At 44.7% G+C, this 16,254-nt stretch overlaps 1 protein-coding gene across 6 annotated transcripts in view; it reads left to right on the top strand.

The window, feature by feature from the left end:
• The window catches only part of TMCC3 (transmembrane and coiled-coil domain family 3), a 271,358-nt gene extending 255,923 nt beyond the window's left edge, over positions 1–15,435 (top strand). For 5 of the 6 annotated variants that reach the window (XM_057556158.1, XM_057556156.1, XM_057556157.1 and 2 more), the window contains exons 2-4: positions 4,336–5,252; positions 8,145–8,280; positions 13,411–15,435. In XM_057556158.1, the coding sequence (XP_057412141.1) occupies positions 4,336–5,252; positions 8,145–8,280; positions 13,411–13,713 (1,356 nt within the window). In that variant the 3' untranslated portion in view covers positions 13,714–15,435. Of the gene's footprint in view, positions 1–6; positions 172–4,335; positions 5,253–8,144; positions 8,281–13,410 lie in introns of those variants that run through there. The other variant, XM_007165886.3, reaches the window with a different exon arrangement.
• The last annotated feature ends 819 nt before the right edge of the window (positions 15,436–16,254 follow it).

Consider the following 16,254-nt stretch of genomic DNA (forward strand, 5'->3'; position numbering starts at 1 on the left):
CCATCCGTGCGTAAACATTCCTGCGCACACGGCTGGCCCGGCCCAGCATCTGTGAGAGAACTGGGCCCTTGCCCTGAGATGCTGCGGCTGGGTGGCCAGCTGCCATGGGCTTGAGGATTAAAGGAAGAGGAACAGGTGATGCGGTGATGCCTTCTTGCTGTGTTTGGTAAGGTAAGATTTAAGAGCCTCTGTATCTTCAGAGGTGTGGTGGACTTCTTAATAGGGGCTATCAAGCAGGTGGTTTTTTTTTTGTTTGTTTGTTTTTTTAAACAACCTAATCTGATCTTATCAGAGCTCCAGGAGGGCAGGAGCCCTCCTTCTTATGACTCTCACAATGTGGAGCAAAAAAAGACTAGAGGAGTACATGATACATTAATCAAAACTAATGTATTCTGTTAGAAGTCAGGTTCGTGGTCACCTCTGGAGATGGGGGTGATGTTGTTATGACTGAAGGGGGCACAAGGGGAGCTTCTGTTCTTTTTTTTTTAAAACTGGGTCCTGGTTACACTAGTTTCACAGTTTGTGAAGATTTGAGTTTTATTCTTTTTAGATGTGCATTTTTCTGCATGTAAATGAAACTTCAATTAAAGTTTAAGTCTTTATTTTTATTTGTGTATCATGTTGCTCATTGATACTCAAAAAAATCTGTTTAGTTGAATTGGGTTGAAATGATGTAGAACTTACTACCTAGGTATTAAGAAAACATCTTTACCTGGAATTGTCAGGTCTATCTGGACTGAACTGCTATGGTCATTTTTTTTATTCTCTTCAAATGTATCTTAAATGATTTCAGTGTAGATTCTCCTGGAATAAAGAATGATGTCACTTTAGTTCAGCAAACATTTAATTGACAGCTTCCTGTGAATAAGGGACAATGCTAGCTCTACTAGCTGGGTGCAGTTGTGACACCACCTCTCCCCTGGAGGGGCAGATGAGCGATAAAAAGAGGGATAAAGTGCCACAAGAGCACCATGGGGGAATCACAGAAAGGACAGGCAGCTTTCTGGCGGGACTAGGAAAAGATTCATGGAAAAAGTAGCATTTGAAATGGATTGTAAAGAGTATGTTGGATTTGGGGACCTTCCAATGCAGGGGACGTGGGTTTGATCCCTGGTCGGGGAACTAAGATCCCACATGCCTTGGGGCAGCTAAGCCCGCGTGCCACAACTAGAGAGAAGCCCACGTGCCGCAACTAAGACCCGATGCAGCCATAAATAAATAAATAGTTAGATAGATAGTATGTTGGAGTTTGATAAACAGAAGTGGATGGATGGCTGGCATTGTGAATATCATGCATATGAACTTTAGGTTGCGTGGCTCACTTAAGATGACTGGCATCCATCAGGTGCAAGGTGAGGCCTGAAAGGTAAGCTGCGGACTTAACAGCGACCAGGTTGTATTACATAATTTGGGAGGCACTAGGGAGCCAAAGAGATTTTCTGAGAAGAAGAGTAGCACAATCAGATTGGATATCTTCAGTGAAATCGAATTTCCAGCCTCGTGATTGTACCGTTACCGTTAATTACCCTGTCTGCCCCAGACAAACATTTCCTGGGCTTAGTGCATCCTTTGTTACTGTAATTTGAGCCCATTCCTGTTTGGGTCCACTGGTGAGCCATAGCTGCTTGGCTTCCATGAACTTCCTGTGGTCATCTCTCCAGGACTTGAAGATGATTATTACGTACCTTCTTTAGTCTCTACACCCGTCCTTCCCCCTTGACCAGGTGAAGTCACAATTCCTTTATTCCTTTTTCTAGTCTTATAGTGATTTGGCATTTATTTCCTTCCAGCCTTTCCTATGTGATGCTCTTCTGCCAGATAAAGTAACCAGGGTCTCTTATGGCAAAGCTGTGTGTGGGAAGAGAGGGGTCGAGAAATAACGCTAACAAACTTTTTTAAGTTGTGAAAGAGGCCTGACCCACCGACCTGGGATTGTATCCCACTGTGCCATTGGGCTCCCCCCTTTCGGAAAAAGCCCTGGGTAGCCTTTTTCATATGGCAGAATGTTAATGCTCATTGTTGGAAATGGTCCACATTTGAGCCTGAGTCACTTTGGCAGTATGAGGTCTGTTATTATCTTAGCGATTTTTTACTATGTCAGCCTCTTCTCTCCTTAAAAAAAGCTAACTTGAGCTGAATATTGTCCTGTCTCCCATTGTTTCTGTCAAGACTCTATATCAAGGCATTTTGCTAATCAAAGGGTTGTTAACTTGACAAATAAGATGCTTCAGTTTAGATCTTAAGTATTTTTGTTTAGAGATTGTGTTCAGACTCTATAAAGACCTGTTTTTAGTCCTCTGGGGACAAGAGTAGTAGAGTTTCCTGAGGTGGAAAAAGGACCAGCGTTAGGGTGACTTGGATTCAAATCCTAGCTCTTTAAGTCTCTGTTTCTACATGTTATATGGATGTAACACATTCTTTGCCTGCCATGGTGGTGAGGCTCAGACAGGGCAAACCCTGTGGACATTCAGTGCCTGGCACACAGACCACATTTGCCTTTCCCATTCATTCATTCATTCATTCATTTATTAATTAATTATTGTCAGCAACAATACCTCACTCAACAATACCTCATGGAAATCCCTCCAAGTTTCCTAATATGGTTCTTTTTTTTTTTTTGAATTTTATTTATTTATTTATTTATTTTTAAAACAACAGCTCCTGTTTATTTTTTAATTTTAATTTTTTTTAATTTTTATTTATTTATTTTATTTATGGCTGTGTTGGGTCTTCGTTTCTGTGCGAGGACTTTCTCCACTTGCGGCAAGCGGGGGCCACTCTTCACCGCGGTGCGCGGGACTCTCACCGTCGCGGCCTCTCTTGTTGCAGAGCACAGGCTCCAGACGCGCAGGCTCAGAAATTGTGGCTCACGGGCCTAGTTGCTCCGCGGCATGTGGGATCCTCCCAGACCAGGGCTCGGACCCGTGTCCCCTGCATTGGCAGGCAGATTCTCAACCACTGCGCCACCAGGGAAGCCCTTATTTATTTTTTTATACCGCAGGTTCTTATTAGTCATCAATTTTATACACATCAGTGTATACATGTCAATCCCAATCGCCCAATTCATCACACCACCATCCCCACCCGCCACCACTTTCCCCGCTTGGTGTCCATACGTTTGTCCTCTGCATCTGTGTCTCAATTTCTGCCCTGCAAATCAGTTCATCTGTACCATTTTTCTAGGTTCCACATATATGCGTTAATATACGATATTTGTTTTTCTCTTTCTGACTTAACTTCACTCTGTATGACAGTCTCTAGATCCATCCACGTCTCAACAAATGACCCAATTTCGTTCCTTTTTATGGCTGAGTAATATTCCCTTGTGTATATGTACCATGTCTTCTTTATCCATTCGTCTGTCAGTGGGCATTTAGGTTGCTTCCATGACCTGGCTATTGTAAATAGTGCTGCAGTGAACATTGGGGTGCATGCCTTTCCCTTTTGGAGCACAATGTAGCCACCCCCTTTGCCAGGGTGCTCAATGATGCTTTGCAATTCCTTTTTTACAGGTGGCCCTTGAGTGAGAAAGCTATTGCACGTGGTCTTAATATTGTCACTGTTGTTGTTGTTGTTTCTAACATCTTTATTGGAGTATAATTACTTTACATGGTGTGTTAGTTTCTGCTGTACAACAAAGTGAATCAGCTATATGTGTACATATATCCCCATATCTCCTCCCTCTTGCATCTCCCTCCCACCTTCCCTATCTCACCCCTCTAGGTGGACACAAAGCATCGAGCTGATCTCCCTGTGCTATGCGGCTGCTTCCCGCTAGCTATCGGTTTTACATTTGGTAGTGTATATATGTCACTGCTACTACAAAGTACCTACTGGGACTTTGCTTGCTTGCTTGCGTCCTTCCTTCCTTCCTTCCCTCCCTCTCTCCCTCCCTTCCTTCCTTTTTTTTTTTCCATTTTCCTGTTAAATGATTGAGTGCTGAATTGGGTGCATTTCCCACAATGGTGAAGTTCGCTGTGAATGGGGCATGGCAGGTATCCCAGTTACCTGGGCACTTTGGGAAACCAGAACAGACTTGATAACCTCATCTCATTATGTATTTTCTACCCTGGCAACCAAGAGTTACTATCTAATCAGGCAGAAAGTCAGATACCCTGGCAGCGGTGAATCTCATCGTTTGTATACATGGGTGCAGGAGGAGTTGGCTTGTTCTGCATTCAACTTGAGAGGATAGTAAGGAGTTTTTATCTTTCGAATACTTGCAGTTTGAAAATCTGGGGTGTAAAGTATGTCTGTTGTGTGTGCACAGACTCCATCACAGCGACTGTCTCTTCGACTTCCAGTCTCAAAGTGCTTATTCTCTGTCTCCTCCAGGTAGAACGTCATGACATGAATACACTAAGCCTTCCCCTGAACATCCGCCGAGGTGGGTCGGACACCAACCTCAACTTTGATGTACCAGATGGCATCCTGGACTTCCACAAGGTCAAACTCAGTGCGGACAGCCTGAAGCAGAAAATTCTAAAGGTCACAGAGCAGATAAGAATCGAGCAAACGTCCCGCGATGGGAATGTCGCAGAGTATCTGAAACTAGTCAACAGCGCGGACAAGCAGCAGGCTGGCCGCATCAAGCAGGTCTTTGAGAAGAAGAATCAGAAGTCGGCTCAATCCATTGCCCAGCTGCAGAAGAAGTTAGAGCAGTATCACAGAAAGCTCCGGGAGCTCGAGCAGAATGGGACCCCCAGGAGCTCAAAGGACATTGCCAAGGACAACCTGAAGGACATCCAGCCCTCTCTGAAGGATGCCCAGGCCAAGGCTCGCACCGCTCCCCACAGCCTGGAGAGCGGTAAGTCGGGCCTGCCGGGGGTGTCCCTCACCCCACCCGTGTTCGTCTTCAGCAAGTCCAGAGAGTTCGCCAACTTGATCCGGAATAAGTTTGGCAGTGCCGACAACATCGCTCACCTAAGAAACTCCTTGGAGGAGTTCCGGCCCGAGGCCAGCTCCAGGGCCTACGGGGGCAGCGCCACCATCGTGAACAAGCCCAAGTACGGCAGCGACGACGAGTGCTCGAGCGGCACGTCAGGCTCCGCCGACAGCAACGGGAACCAGTCGTTCGGGGCCGGGGGCACTGGCACGCTGGACAGCCAGGGCAAGCTCACGGCCATCCTGGAGGAGCTCAGGGAGATCAAGGACACCCAGGCGCAGCTGGCCGAGGACATCGAGGCGCTGAAGGTGCAGTTCAAGAGGGAGTATGGCTTCATCTCTCAGACCCTGCAAGAGGAGACATACAGGTATTTCATGTTCTCCTCTTCACATTCTTTCAGGAGCACGAGTTACTACCTGCGGAGAGATTGCTCGAAGGTGATATGCTAGTGGTTGTATTTTCTGTAACTATGGATATAGGTCAAAAGGCATTTAGGAATTGATAGTTCTTTCCATACCTTGTGATTCTAAGTTTTGTAATTTGTGACTTGAAGCCTGACAGCTTAGAGAAAGACCTTATACATGTGGGTCAGTTAAAATATCACTATATAGTCGATGACTGGTGTATATTGAGCTCCTGATTCAGTAGGCTGCTGTTATGGGGTCTCGGTACACTAATTCATAGATCTGTATTTGATTTCCCTACGTAATAACTGTCAAGTAAAAAATGAATTCATTGTCCAGCTAGGTAGCTTTTATTTGGTACATAAATCTTGAAGTCTTTATATAGTGTATTTTTTTATGATACTGTATTTTGCTCAGTAAACTTTTCACCCTAAATGAAGAGCTTTCAAAAGGAATCTTAAGATTATAAGTATAATCAGTAATAAATTCAAATCTTGTGGATTATATTAGCTAATTTTTAAAGTACAGTGTTGTGTAGGCTGGCTTTTAGGTGCCTCTAGCTTAAAAAGTGTGTATGCCCAAGTATGAGGTGATTTTCCACCATTTTCCCAATAAAAATATCCCCCCCACACAAGTTTTTTTGTCAAATAAATGTTAACTTCTAAAAATGTAGATTAAAAAGTGAATGCCTATTACATATGGTTAAGAGTTAAAATTTAAATTTAGTTTACACGTTGTTTTTTATGTGATATATGATTTTATATATGTGTTAATTTAGAGATGTGGCTTTCTTCGGCTCTCATATTTTATGAAATGATTTTTTTTTTTTTTAAGAAATTCACGTTCTTTTATTTATTTATTTATGACTGTGTTGGGTCTTCATTTCTGCGCGAGGGCTTTCTCCAGTTGCAGCGAGTGGGGACTACTCTTCATCGCGGTGCGCGGGCCTCTCACTATCGCGGCCTCTCTTGTTGCGGAGCACAGGCTCCAGACGCGCAGGCTCAGTAATTGTGGCTCACGGGCCCAGTTGCTCCGCGGCATGTGGGATCTTCCCAGACCGGGGCTCGAACCCGTGTCCCCTGCATTGGCAGGCAGATTCTCAACCACTGCACCACCAGGGAAGCCCCATGAAATGATTTTTTAAAAACTTTCCACTTACATCTTTGACTTTGGATTCTTTGTCACATAAGAACTGTTTCTGCATCACAGTTTTTCCAGATAATATTGACTTTAATTCCATTCAGATAGTTTGGGATACAGCACCCTTTGGATGCCTTTATTTCAAGTCACAAATATCCATTAGGACAGCTTTGGCTCTCATTTGTTATATAACATGTTTGTGATCTCCATGATTTGGTCACTCACTATATTACTTACTTTAAGAGATCTTTATTTTTTTGTTTTGTTTTTATTTTACATTGGAGTATAGTTGACTTACAATGTTGTGTTAGTTTCAGGTGTACAGCAAAGTGATTGAGTTATACATATATGTATTCTTTTTCAGCTTCTTTTCCCATATAGGTCATTGAGCATTGAGTAGAGTTCCCTGTGCCATATAGTAGGTCCTTGCTGATTATCTATTTCATATATAGTAGTGTGTAGACGTTAATCCCAAACTCCTAATTTATCCCTCCCTGCCACCTTTCCCCTTTGGTAATCATCAGTTTGTTTTCTAAGTCTGTGAGTCTGTTTCTGTTTTATAAGTAAGTTCATTTGTGTCATTTTTTTTTTAGATTCCACATATAAGTGATATCATATGATATTTGTCTTTCTCTGTCTGACTTATTACTTCACTTAGTATGATAATCTCTAGGTCCATCCATGTTGCTGCAAATGTCATTATTTCATCCTTTTTTATGGCTGAGTAATATTCCTCTGTATATATGTACCATGTCTTCTTTATCCATTCATCTGTCAAGAGATTTTTAAAAGGCTTGCTTACAAAACACCAACATTGGGCACCTGTGAAGTCCTACCTGAGAAAAATCAGTAAATCTGTATTAAAGTGTTTTTTTAAATGATTCTGTCAGGTGACTATATAAGCGTCTAAAACTGGCGTTGATCGAAGTCATCCAGGCTAATGCATCTTCCTCAAATAGTGCTTCCTGTTTCCAAATAAATATTACACGGTTTCAAATATAATACAAAATTCCCCTTCTCTGAGGGGATTGGGGGGTGGGAATGGGAATCTTTGTGCTTCTGTTACTTTAGATTTGGGCTCTCGGAAGTGCCACCTGATAAGCCATCTTTAATTTGCAAGAAGCATGATTTTTTAATTGACACTTAAGTCCTAAGAGCTGAAACATGTATTCGGAATCACTGTGTGCACTGGGAAATAAGTGGAATTGGCTCCAGCATAGAAATCGGTCATTTCCTTACAACCTCTCTGGCGCAGGAGAGCTGTGGCCGTGAACCACTAGGCACTGTGGGGTCAGAAGAGGGAGAAGCACCAGGATGCCAGTGGGTCCTCGCCTTTAGCAGGATGACTGACAGCCCTGTCTCCTGACCAGCCCTGGTGAATGTGCCAATGATAAGGCCTGTCCTTTTGTCCCCACAGCCAGACAAGGTGTTGGTCTGACGTGGGTGGAAAAGCCAGGTTTGGTTTGCATGAACCCTCAGCGGTGTGGACAGAGTTAAGACTGTAGAGACCAGTCCTTTCTGGAGCTAGAGTTCAGTGTTTTCCAAAAGCATGTTCCCCACAGCTTGACTTACTTTTTTGGAAGCACAGTCTGCCTGGGGATGAGAACAAGCCAAGGGGCACTGGTGACAGTGAGACACAAAGGATGTCATTTTCTAAGTGCTGTCAGAACACCTTTGAAATGTCATGTTCAGAATCACCTCCTCTCTTTGGAAAGGTACGAGCGACTGGAAGACCAGCTGCACGACCTCACGGACCTGCATCAGCACGAGACGGCCAACCTGAAGCAGGAGCTGGCCAGCATCGAGGAGAAGGTGGCCTACCAGGCCTACGAGCGGTCACGGGACATCCAGGTGCCTTTCCTCTCCCCACCAGAGCTCATGTGGGCTCTTCCCAGCCTTTCGTTCATTTAACAAACTAAGTGCATTACCCCCAAGCCCGAAAGGATTTCTGGCACGTGGAGCAAACATTTATTCTTCACCATATTAACCCCAGTAGTTCATGTTATAGACATTAAGCTATATTCTGTTTACTTTCTGCCTAAATTAGTTAGCAAATATTTATCATCTACCCCAAGCCTATCACTGATACTCTACTCTCCCCACCATCACCACAGTTTTTACAAATTTTAAAACATTAGACAAACCTTGCCTTCGACATGCTTGCCTAGGTGGAGGATCAGAAGTAACGCAACTGCCAATTGGCTCAAGACAGTGAGAACAAGGGCCAAATCACATGACGCAGACTCTGAAAGCCTCAGAAATTTAGGCGTGCAGTGCCCAGCAAGCTATGGACAAGTGGGGCGGGGGGGTCACTTAGTGGTCAGGCACTGGACTTCAGTCCCAGCCATTTACCAGCTTCGTGGTCCTGAGCAAGCCTGAAGTCTATTTGCTCATCTCTAAAATAATAGCTTTCATATTTCTGGGAATTTCAAGCAGTTGAGTGCACACCGTGTGCCAAGCACTATCAAAGCACTTTACGTGTCTCATTTCCCCATCTATTCCTCACAACAGCCTTTTGAGGTAGTTTTTGTTACTCTCTTAATTTCTCAGATGTGGAGACCAAGGCACAGAGAGGTTAAGTGACTTGACCAAGGTCTTGCAGATAATCCTTGAGTAATGAATGTGAATCAATGTCCTGGAGAAGGTGGGACTTGAAGAGGTGGGTGGGATCCTGATGGATGGAGGGAAGGGGTAACTGGATCAGTATAAACAAAGGCATGCTCTAGTATTAATGTGATACTAACGCTGTAGTGAAGCAGCCCTAGGCTTCTTGAGCTCCTTTTGTTAGGGGTACTAGAGGGTCTCTTTTCCCCCCAGTTTTTATTCTGGTATCATTGACATATAATTGTATTAGTTTAAGGTGTACAATATAATATTTGATATGTGTACATATTGCAAAATTATCACCACAATAAGTTTAGTTAACATTCATCACCTCACATAGTTATAAATTTGTTCTCTAATGATGAGAACTTTTAAGGCCTACTCCCTTAGCAAGTTTCAAATATACAATACAGTGTTGTTAACTATAGTGACCAAGCTGTACAGTACATCCCCTGGACTTATTCACCTTATCACTGGAAGTTTGTGCCTTTTGACCCCTTTCACCCATTTTACCTCCCTTCCCCTTTTAGATTCTGCCAGATAAGTGAGATCATACAGTAGTTGTTTGTCTCTGTCTGACTCATTTCACTTAGCAAAATACCCTTCAGGTCCATCCATGTTGCGGCAAATGGAACTATTTCTTTCTTTCTCACGGCTGCATAGTATGCCTGTGTGTGTCTGTGTGTGTGCGTATGTGTACCTCATTTTCTTTGTTCGTCCATCAGTGGACGCTTGGGTTGTTTCCATGTCTTGGCTATTGTCAATAATGCTGTAATAAATATGAGGGTGTGGATTTCTCTTCTAGATACTGTTTTCATTTCCTTCAGGTGTATACACAGAAGTGGGATTGCTGTGTCATATTGTAGTTCAATTTTTTATTTTTTGAGGAACCTCTATAGTGTTTTCCATAATGGCTGCAGTGATCTACATTCCCATTGATCACCTTTTTAAAGAAAAAAACAAAAAAGTATACTCTTCCAGTCATGCTCAGCTTCAGTTTTACAAATTTTCTTTGTAGGCAGTGCTTATTTTCTCCAGCCCCACTTTACAAGGGGCTGGAACATAAGGAGAGATTTCTCCCACAATGTGTAAGCCAGAGTTTTAGCTGCCCACGTTTTTTTCCACACTGTGTCTAGGGCTGAGCCTGTGCTAATCCCAGACGTCTACTTGGACAATTCTGGGAGTCACAGCATCAGACTTGTTTGCCTCTGAGGACCCTGGTGCAGAAGACACTTGGGGGATTTCTGCCCCTGCTCTGGGCTAGGAGACTTAACTTCACCGCTGACTGGTTTAAAAAATGGGAACCCATTTAAATGTGAAGTGTTGCCAGGTGAACAGTGCAGTCTGTTTTATTAGAGCATTCTGTTTCAGAATATGTCTGGGATGCCACTAGCTGATGTCTAAATATATGGTTTTCTTATTCAGGGGATTGTTTGGGTTTATATTATGATTCCTTTTTTAAAGAAACATACTTTAGAGATGGAGGGGTAAGATAAAGGGAGGGACTAAACAAAGAGAGCTTAAAAATTTAGAAGAGTTCATTTCAACATTTTCTAGTTTCACCTTGTAGCTCAGAAGTGCAAAGAGGATGTCTGCGTGAGTGACTGGAGGGTCTTTCTTGTTAGGTTAGTTGGAATCCTGGCTCTGCCCCTTACCGTGAACCTGCACACGGCAGCGCTGCGCCTCAGTTTCCTCATCTATAAAATGGAAATATTAATGAGCTCTACCTCAAAAGGCTGTCAGGAGGATTAAATGGGATAAGACATGTAGAGTACTTAAATCTTTACCTGACACATAATAAGCGGACAAAAATAAATGCTGGCCAATTTTTGTATTTATTATGTATGAGTAGCCATATTTCTTGGGGCTTTTGGCAGTTGGACCTGCTCAGCTTCCTCTTTATTTCTTGTTTCTTTTGTTCTTATAGGCAGGGTTATACAAGATGATGGAGTAGTGTAGATGAGGGTGACTGTTGGCCTATAGGGGTGCAAGGGTTTTGTTGTTGTTTTAAAACGCAAATGAGTTTTTGAACCCTGAATTCTCAATTAGAAGAGTTTAAAGATAATCCTGTCCTCTGTCCTTAATCCCCAATAAGTTAAATACTGGGCCCGATGAAGTACTAAAGATTGTGGGGCTGAATATCTCTTAGTGGGTGCTGTGACCAAAATTCCTTACGATTCACTGCTTGATTTTCTTGGATTTTCCTTTCGGTAAAAAATTTGACAGAAGTTCTGAGGCAATTCTAGGATCAGTCTATTTGTATATGTAATTCATCTACCCAATCACAGATGAATGAACTTGCCCAAAATGTTGATCTTTTATCCTGTTCTATCACCTTTTCCATGCCATGCCTCAAATAGAGGACACCATGGGCCTAAGTATTTGAAAAGAATGCATGATATTGGGAGCACTTGCCTGTCGTTGTAGAAAGCCAGCACTTTTTAGAATGTGAGATCTGAAGAAGTTGGACCTTCTTTGTCGGTACCCTGTATAATGAAAGTTCCTATAGTAACAGGGAACCCTTGGCCCGTAGAGTATGTTCAGCAGAAGGAAAGTAAATCAGTTTTGGAGCCATTATGCTCATTTAAAACCTGAAAACATGACTGGATTTTAATTGAGCAAACATATATTGGTAAATGAGTTAGAAAATAGGCTCGTGAACTAAAAGGAGCTCCTTGTACCACCTCTACTTAGATCCTTTTCTCCCGAGAGGTGTAAGGTTTTTCTCTCTCAAGCTTCATATCCCATTACTGGCATCCAGTCTGGAGCATTCAGCCAGCACGTACCTCGTGCTGCGGATAACAGCGCGGTGCAGGTGTGGTCCCTTGGTTAGGGACGAGGGCCAGAGGGAGACTTGACATAGTCTGGTGGGTCCAGGAAGGCGTCCCTCAGGATGTGACCATCAGTGTGGGACCTGAAAGATGGAGGGGAATGGTGTGTGGGGAGGCAAACCTTTCGGGCACAGCACACTGCGTGTGCAAAGGCCCTGAACATGGTCCTTTTCAGAACTTCAAAAAGCCGGTATGGCCAGAACACAGTGAGGGGGGAGGGAGGGGGGAGGAGGCTTACCAGGTAAGCAAGGCAGGAGACAGTGGCTGGGCCTGGACCACGTTAAAGATTTAAAAGGTTCTACAAGAAGGAGTGACATCAGATATGCGTCTTTCAAAGATCACTTGGGCTGCTGTGTGGAAAGTGGATTCATGAGATTGAAGACCAAGAGGGTGTGCAGAGAAATGAGTGGAAAGTTACTGCAGGTGGAGACCCTGATGACTGAGGTGGGGGGTTACTGTGGGAGGAGAGAGAAGTGGACCAGTTAAGATAAATACCAGATGTTGCATCAGAGGGGCTGGGTGCTGGATTAGATGAGAGGGGTGTCAAGGCATGCCTCTCACGTTTCTCACATGACAACTTGGTGCATCAGGTGCTGTTTTCTGAGAAGAGGAATTGGAAGGGAAACAGTTGATGGCAGGAGCGGGGAAGGTGCAGACATGAATCCACAACTGGCCATGGTGCTGCATTTGAGGTGCTTTTAAGAAGCTCAAATGGAGATGTCCAGGACGCATGTAGACACATGAGTCAATCTCAAGAGAGACAGCTGGGCTGGAGATACTTGGAGTCGTCCCTGTCTAGTAATCAAAGCCTTGGCAAGAATGAGATCTGGGGAGAAGGCGTAGCTTCAGATAGTGCCCTGGTAACGCAGCGTTCGAAGAGCAGCCATGAGAGCCCCACAGTCAGCGGGGCCCCATCCCGCCCTCCGTCCTCCACTGGTCTGTGACAGGTGCACATGGAGTCCTGGGCAGTGGAATAAGGACTAGCAGTTGGTGGGCCTTCCCTGGCGGTCCAGTGGTTAGGACGCTGCACCTCCACTGCAGGGAGCCCCGAGTTCGATCCCTGGTCAGGGAACTGAGATCCCGCATGCCGTGTGGCACAGCCAAAAAGAAAAAAAACAAAAAAGGACTAGCAGTTGGAGATGTCACCTACCCCGTGACTGGAGTTAGTCGCCTGTCACAAAACGGAATCCCACCCCTCTTCTGGTTTGTCCCTGATGGTTCCACCAGATGCCAGTATTTTAGACACTTTATTTTAAATGCAGGTGGAGTCAAAAATACCTAACCGTAATTCCTCCTTCGTGGTATTTCATGGTTGTAGATACATGCGCGTCCTGTCTGTGAATAACAGGATAAAGTGAGCCTCGGGATTCTTGTCTTACTTCTCTGTCTGTCATCGCCGTCATCACCGTCATCATCATCGTCAGCGCGAAGCTGCACAGGCAGCAGTGCCCTGAGCTGGGTGGCCCTCGTGCGCGTCCCAGCTCGCGCTCACGTGTTGCCGGTGATCTCAGCAGCATTTGATCCGCGCTCTCCCTCTCGCCCACAGGAAGCCTTGGAGTCCTGCCAGACTCGCATTTCTAAGTTGGAGCTCCACCAGCAGGAGCAGCAAGCCCTGCAGTCAGACACCGTGAACGCCAAGGTCCTCCTGGGGAAATGCATCAACGTGGTCCTGGCCTTCATGACTGTCATCTTGGTGTGTGTGTCCACCATCGCCAAGTTCATCTCGCCCATGATGAGGAGCCGCTTCCACATTCTCGGCACCTTCTTCGCTGTGACTCTCCTGGCAATATTCTGTAAAAACTGGGACCATATCCTGTGTGCTATAGAAAGGATAATAATACCAAGATGAAGCGCTGGTTCCTGTCCTCACATTCTTTCAAGTTTTTATTTTGGAGAAAACTCTGCGCACACTCCCAGATTTTAAAATGAACGTTTGTGCCGACGGAAGATTACAAGGGCCGGGGCTGTGCGTTGTAAATAACTACAGTTCTCTTCACTCGGTAGCACTTGCCAGCTCGGTCCCTGTACGTGGTTACCATGAATCTGTTTCCATGCTCTCACCACGTTGCTCACTGCCTTAATCAGACCAGGTTTCCTGCCCACCTGCCCAGTCCAGCATGGTCAGCCTCTGGTTGTTGAGCACTTGGTGTAATTAGTGACCCAGAAGGGATTTTCAATCTCTCTCTCTTAAGTCTCTGTCAAAATTGAGCTGCACTCTTGCTGGCGGTTGTGTTTTCCCCGAGTCCTATAAGCAGCGAGGATGTGGCATGACTTGGGGAGGGGAAGAAACATAGGCGTTGCCCATGTGAGCACGTGTGGCCCGTGGAAGCACAGTAAATCCCGTGTAATCCGTCCCACTGTTCAGTGATGACCATAGGTCCCGTGTGTGCCCAGTGTCCACAGTGGTCAACTGTTTGTGACTCTCTGTCACTTGGAAATCTTACAACACACCTGTTGATCCATCAAACGTCTAACTTAAGTGTTCGGTTTCTCTTTAAACGGTAAGACATGAAGATTTATGAATGGGCCTTACCTTCTTGCACCCAGGGAGCCGCACTCCTGATCTCACATTCACTGGGTGTCTTACGCACCGCCTTCAAGGCATGTAGAGATGCTTCCAAATACCTCTTCAAACTGTGGCTTTAACATTGAATTGGTGTCTGACAAGCACTGCACCGGAGGTTTGTGTTTTGGCACATCTTCATTGCGATAGGCCCCTCTGCGGATGTGATTCACTTTCTGTGATTCGCTTTATTCGGTCTTTGAGGGATAGCAAAGCTTACTCAGTAAATGAAAAAGGATGCTCATGTTGCAATCGTAGCTTATGAAGCTGAAGTGCCCTGAGGTAGGTACACTGGAAAAGGGGAAGAAAATATGACGCGTGGTCTAACTGGGTGACAGCTAGATGAGTGGGTGCAGCTCACCCGGATGAAGATTGAGAGAGGGTCCTCGTCAGACCTTGAAAGACCGGCAAGAATAAAATAAATTAGATCCAGTGTCTGAGCCAAGGTTGCCATCTCTCTCTTAGGATAAGTTCTGAGGTAATACGTGGAGTGGCCACACTTCCACTCCACGGAAAGTCAACGTCTTTGGTCTGTTTGGGGGATGCCGTTCACTGTCTTGAGCCCAGATAATATTTTCCTTTAAATCTGTTTCTCTGCGTATATAAACAAAAAGGAAGCCCTAGACGAATTTAATGGAAACTGTCGTTCAGCCCCTTCTCACACCAGCTGTTTTGTTATCTGAAGGCGTAAAGAAGCATGTTAGTGTACATTTTCTTCCAGAAAACATCAAATCGCCCGGATTTAAATTTTAAGTGTAATATTTTGCAAATAGCTGCTCTTAGGGAAATCTCCTGAAAAAAAATGTGACATAAGCCATGGTTTGAGGGAACGGGATAGTCAGGCGTTTGGTACAAGTCCAGTGTGGGTGAGGCTCATACAACTTAAGCTTGCTTTTTTTTTTTAAGTTTACAATTCAGTGGTTTTAATTAATTCACATTAGGCAACTATCATTACTATCTAATTCCAGACTTGAGCTTTTTTAAAACAATAAACATCATTTCATGAAATCTTTGGCTTAAAGTATCTTGCATTCAGGGAAGAGGGAGTTACAATCCCACCCCATCTCACGGCTGTGTCCCCTTTCACTGCCAGGCTCTCCCCTGGTCTCCCAAGTTGGCTGTAAATGCACTGTGGTCCATCCACTCCAGGGGACAGAAACAGGTTGCAGATCCAGGGAAGGGAGAGAGGAGCAATGTTGTGCTGCTTTTTCCTTTTCCGTTTTCATGGCCAGCGTTCCCTGTTGTCTGTGGGCATCAGTCTCCATGTGGGCTGAGGGCCGGGTGTAACTTAGGCCCTTGAATCAAGATGGCTCCTGGATGGGCTCCTCTTGATTTCTGTGCACATTTCTGAGGCACTTTGGAGATGCCAGGGGGTAGGGTGGGTGTAGATGCCGCTGGGAGTTGAGAGAGAGAGTGAGATCCCTGGCCCTTCCCTCCAGGTAGGCATGGGCCTCCTTCTCACGCCCCAACACTCCGCTCCGTCGCTTAGCCAGACCTGTGGTCAGTGTGTCTCCTCCCCGGGGAGAGAGATGGAGAAGAAAACAGAAAGCAACACAATTCACCCCCTCCAGGCTGGAGCTGTTAACAGAAGCTGCTTGAAACTGACTCTCTGCTGAAATACTGTAGGGTCTAAATCGTCCCGCCTGATCATGAATTTTGTTTTTTTTTAAAGAATTCATATTTCTGGTGATTCTCATTAGATTTCAGAAACCTTGTTTTCACTTGGATATGCTCAACCTACACAGCATATTTATTTTAGAGTCTCATGGAAAGTTCATGAAGCTTTTTAATAAGACAATATCCTCCAAGGAGACTTTCACTCTCCGC

This window comes from Balaenoptera acutorostrata, chromosome 11 (assembly GCF_949987535.1).
Source record: "Balaenoptera acutorostrata chromosome 11, mBalAcu1.1, whole genome shotgun sequence".
Classification (NCBI taxonomy): domain Eukaryota; kingdom Metazoa; phylum Chordata; class Mammalia; order Artiodactyla; family Balaenopteridae; genus Balaenoptera; species Balaenoptera acutorostrata.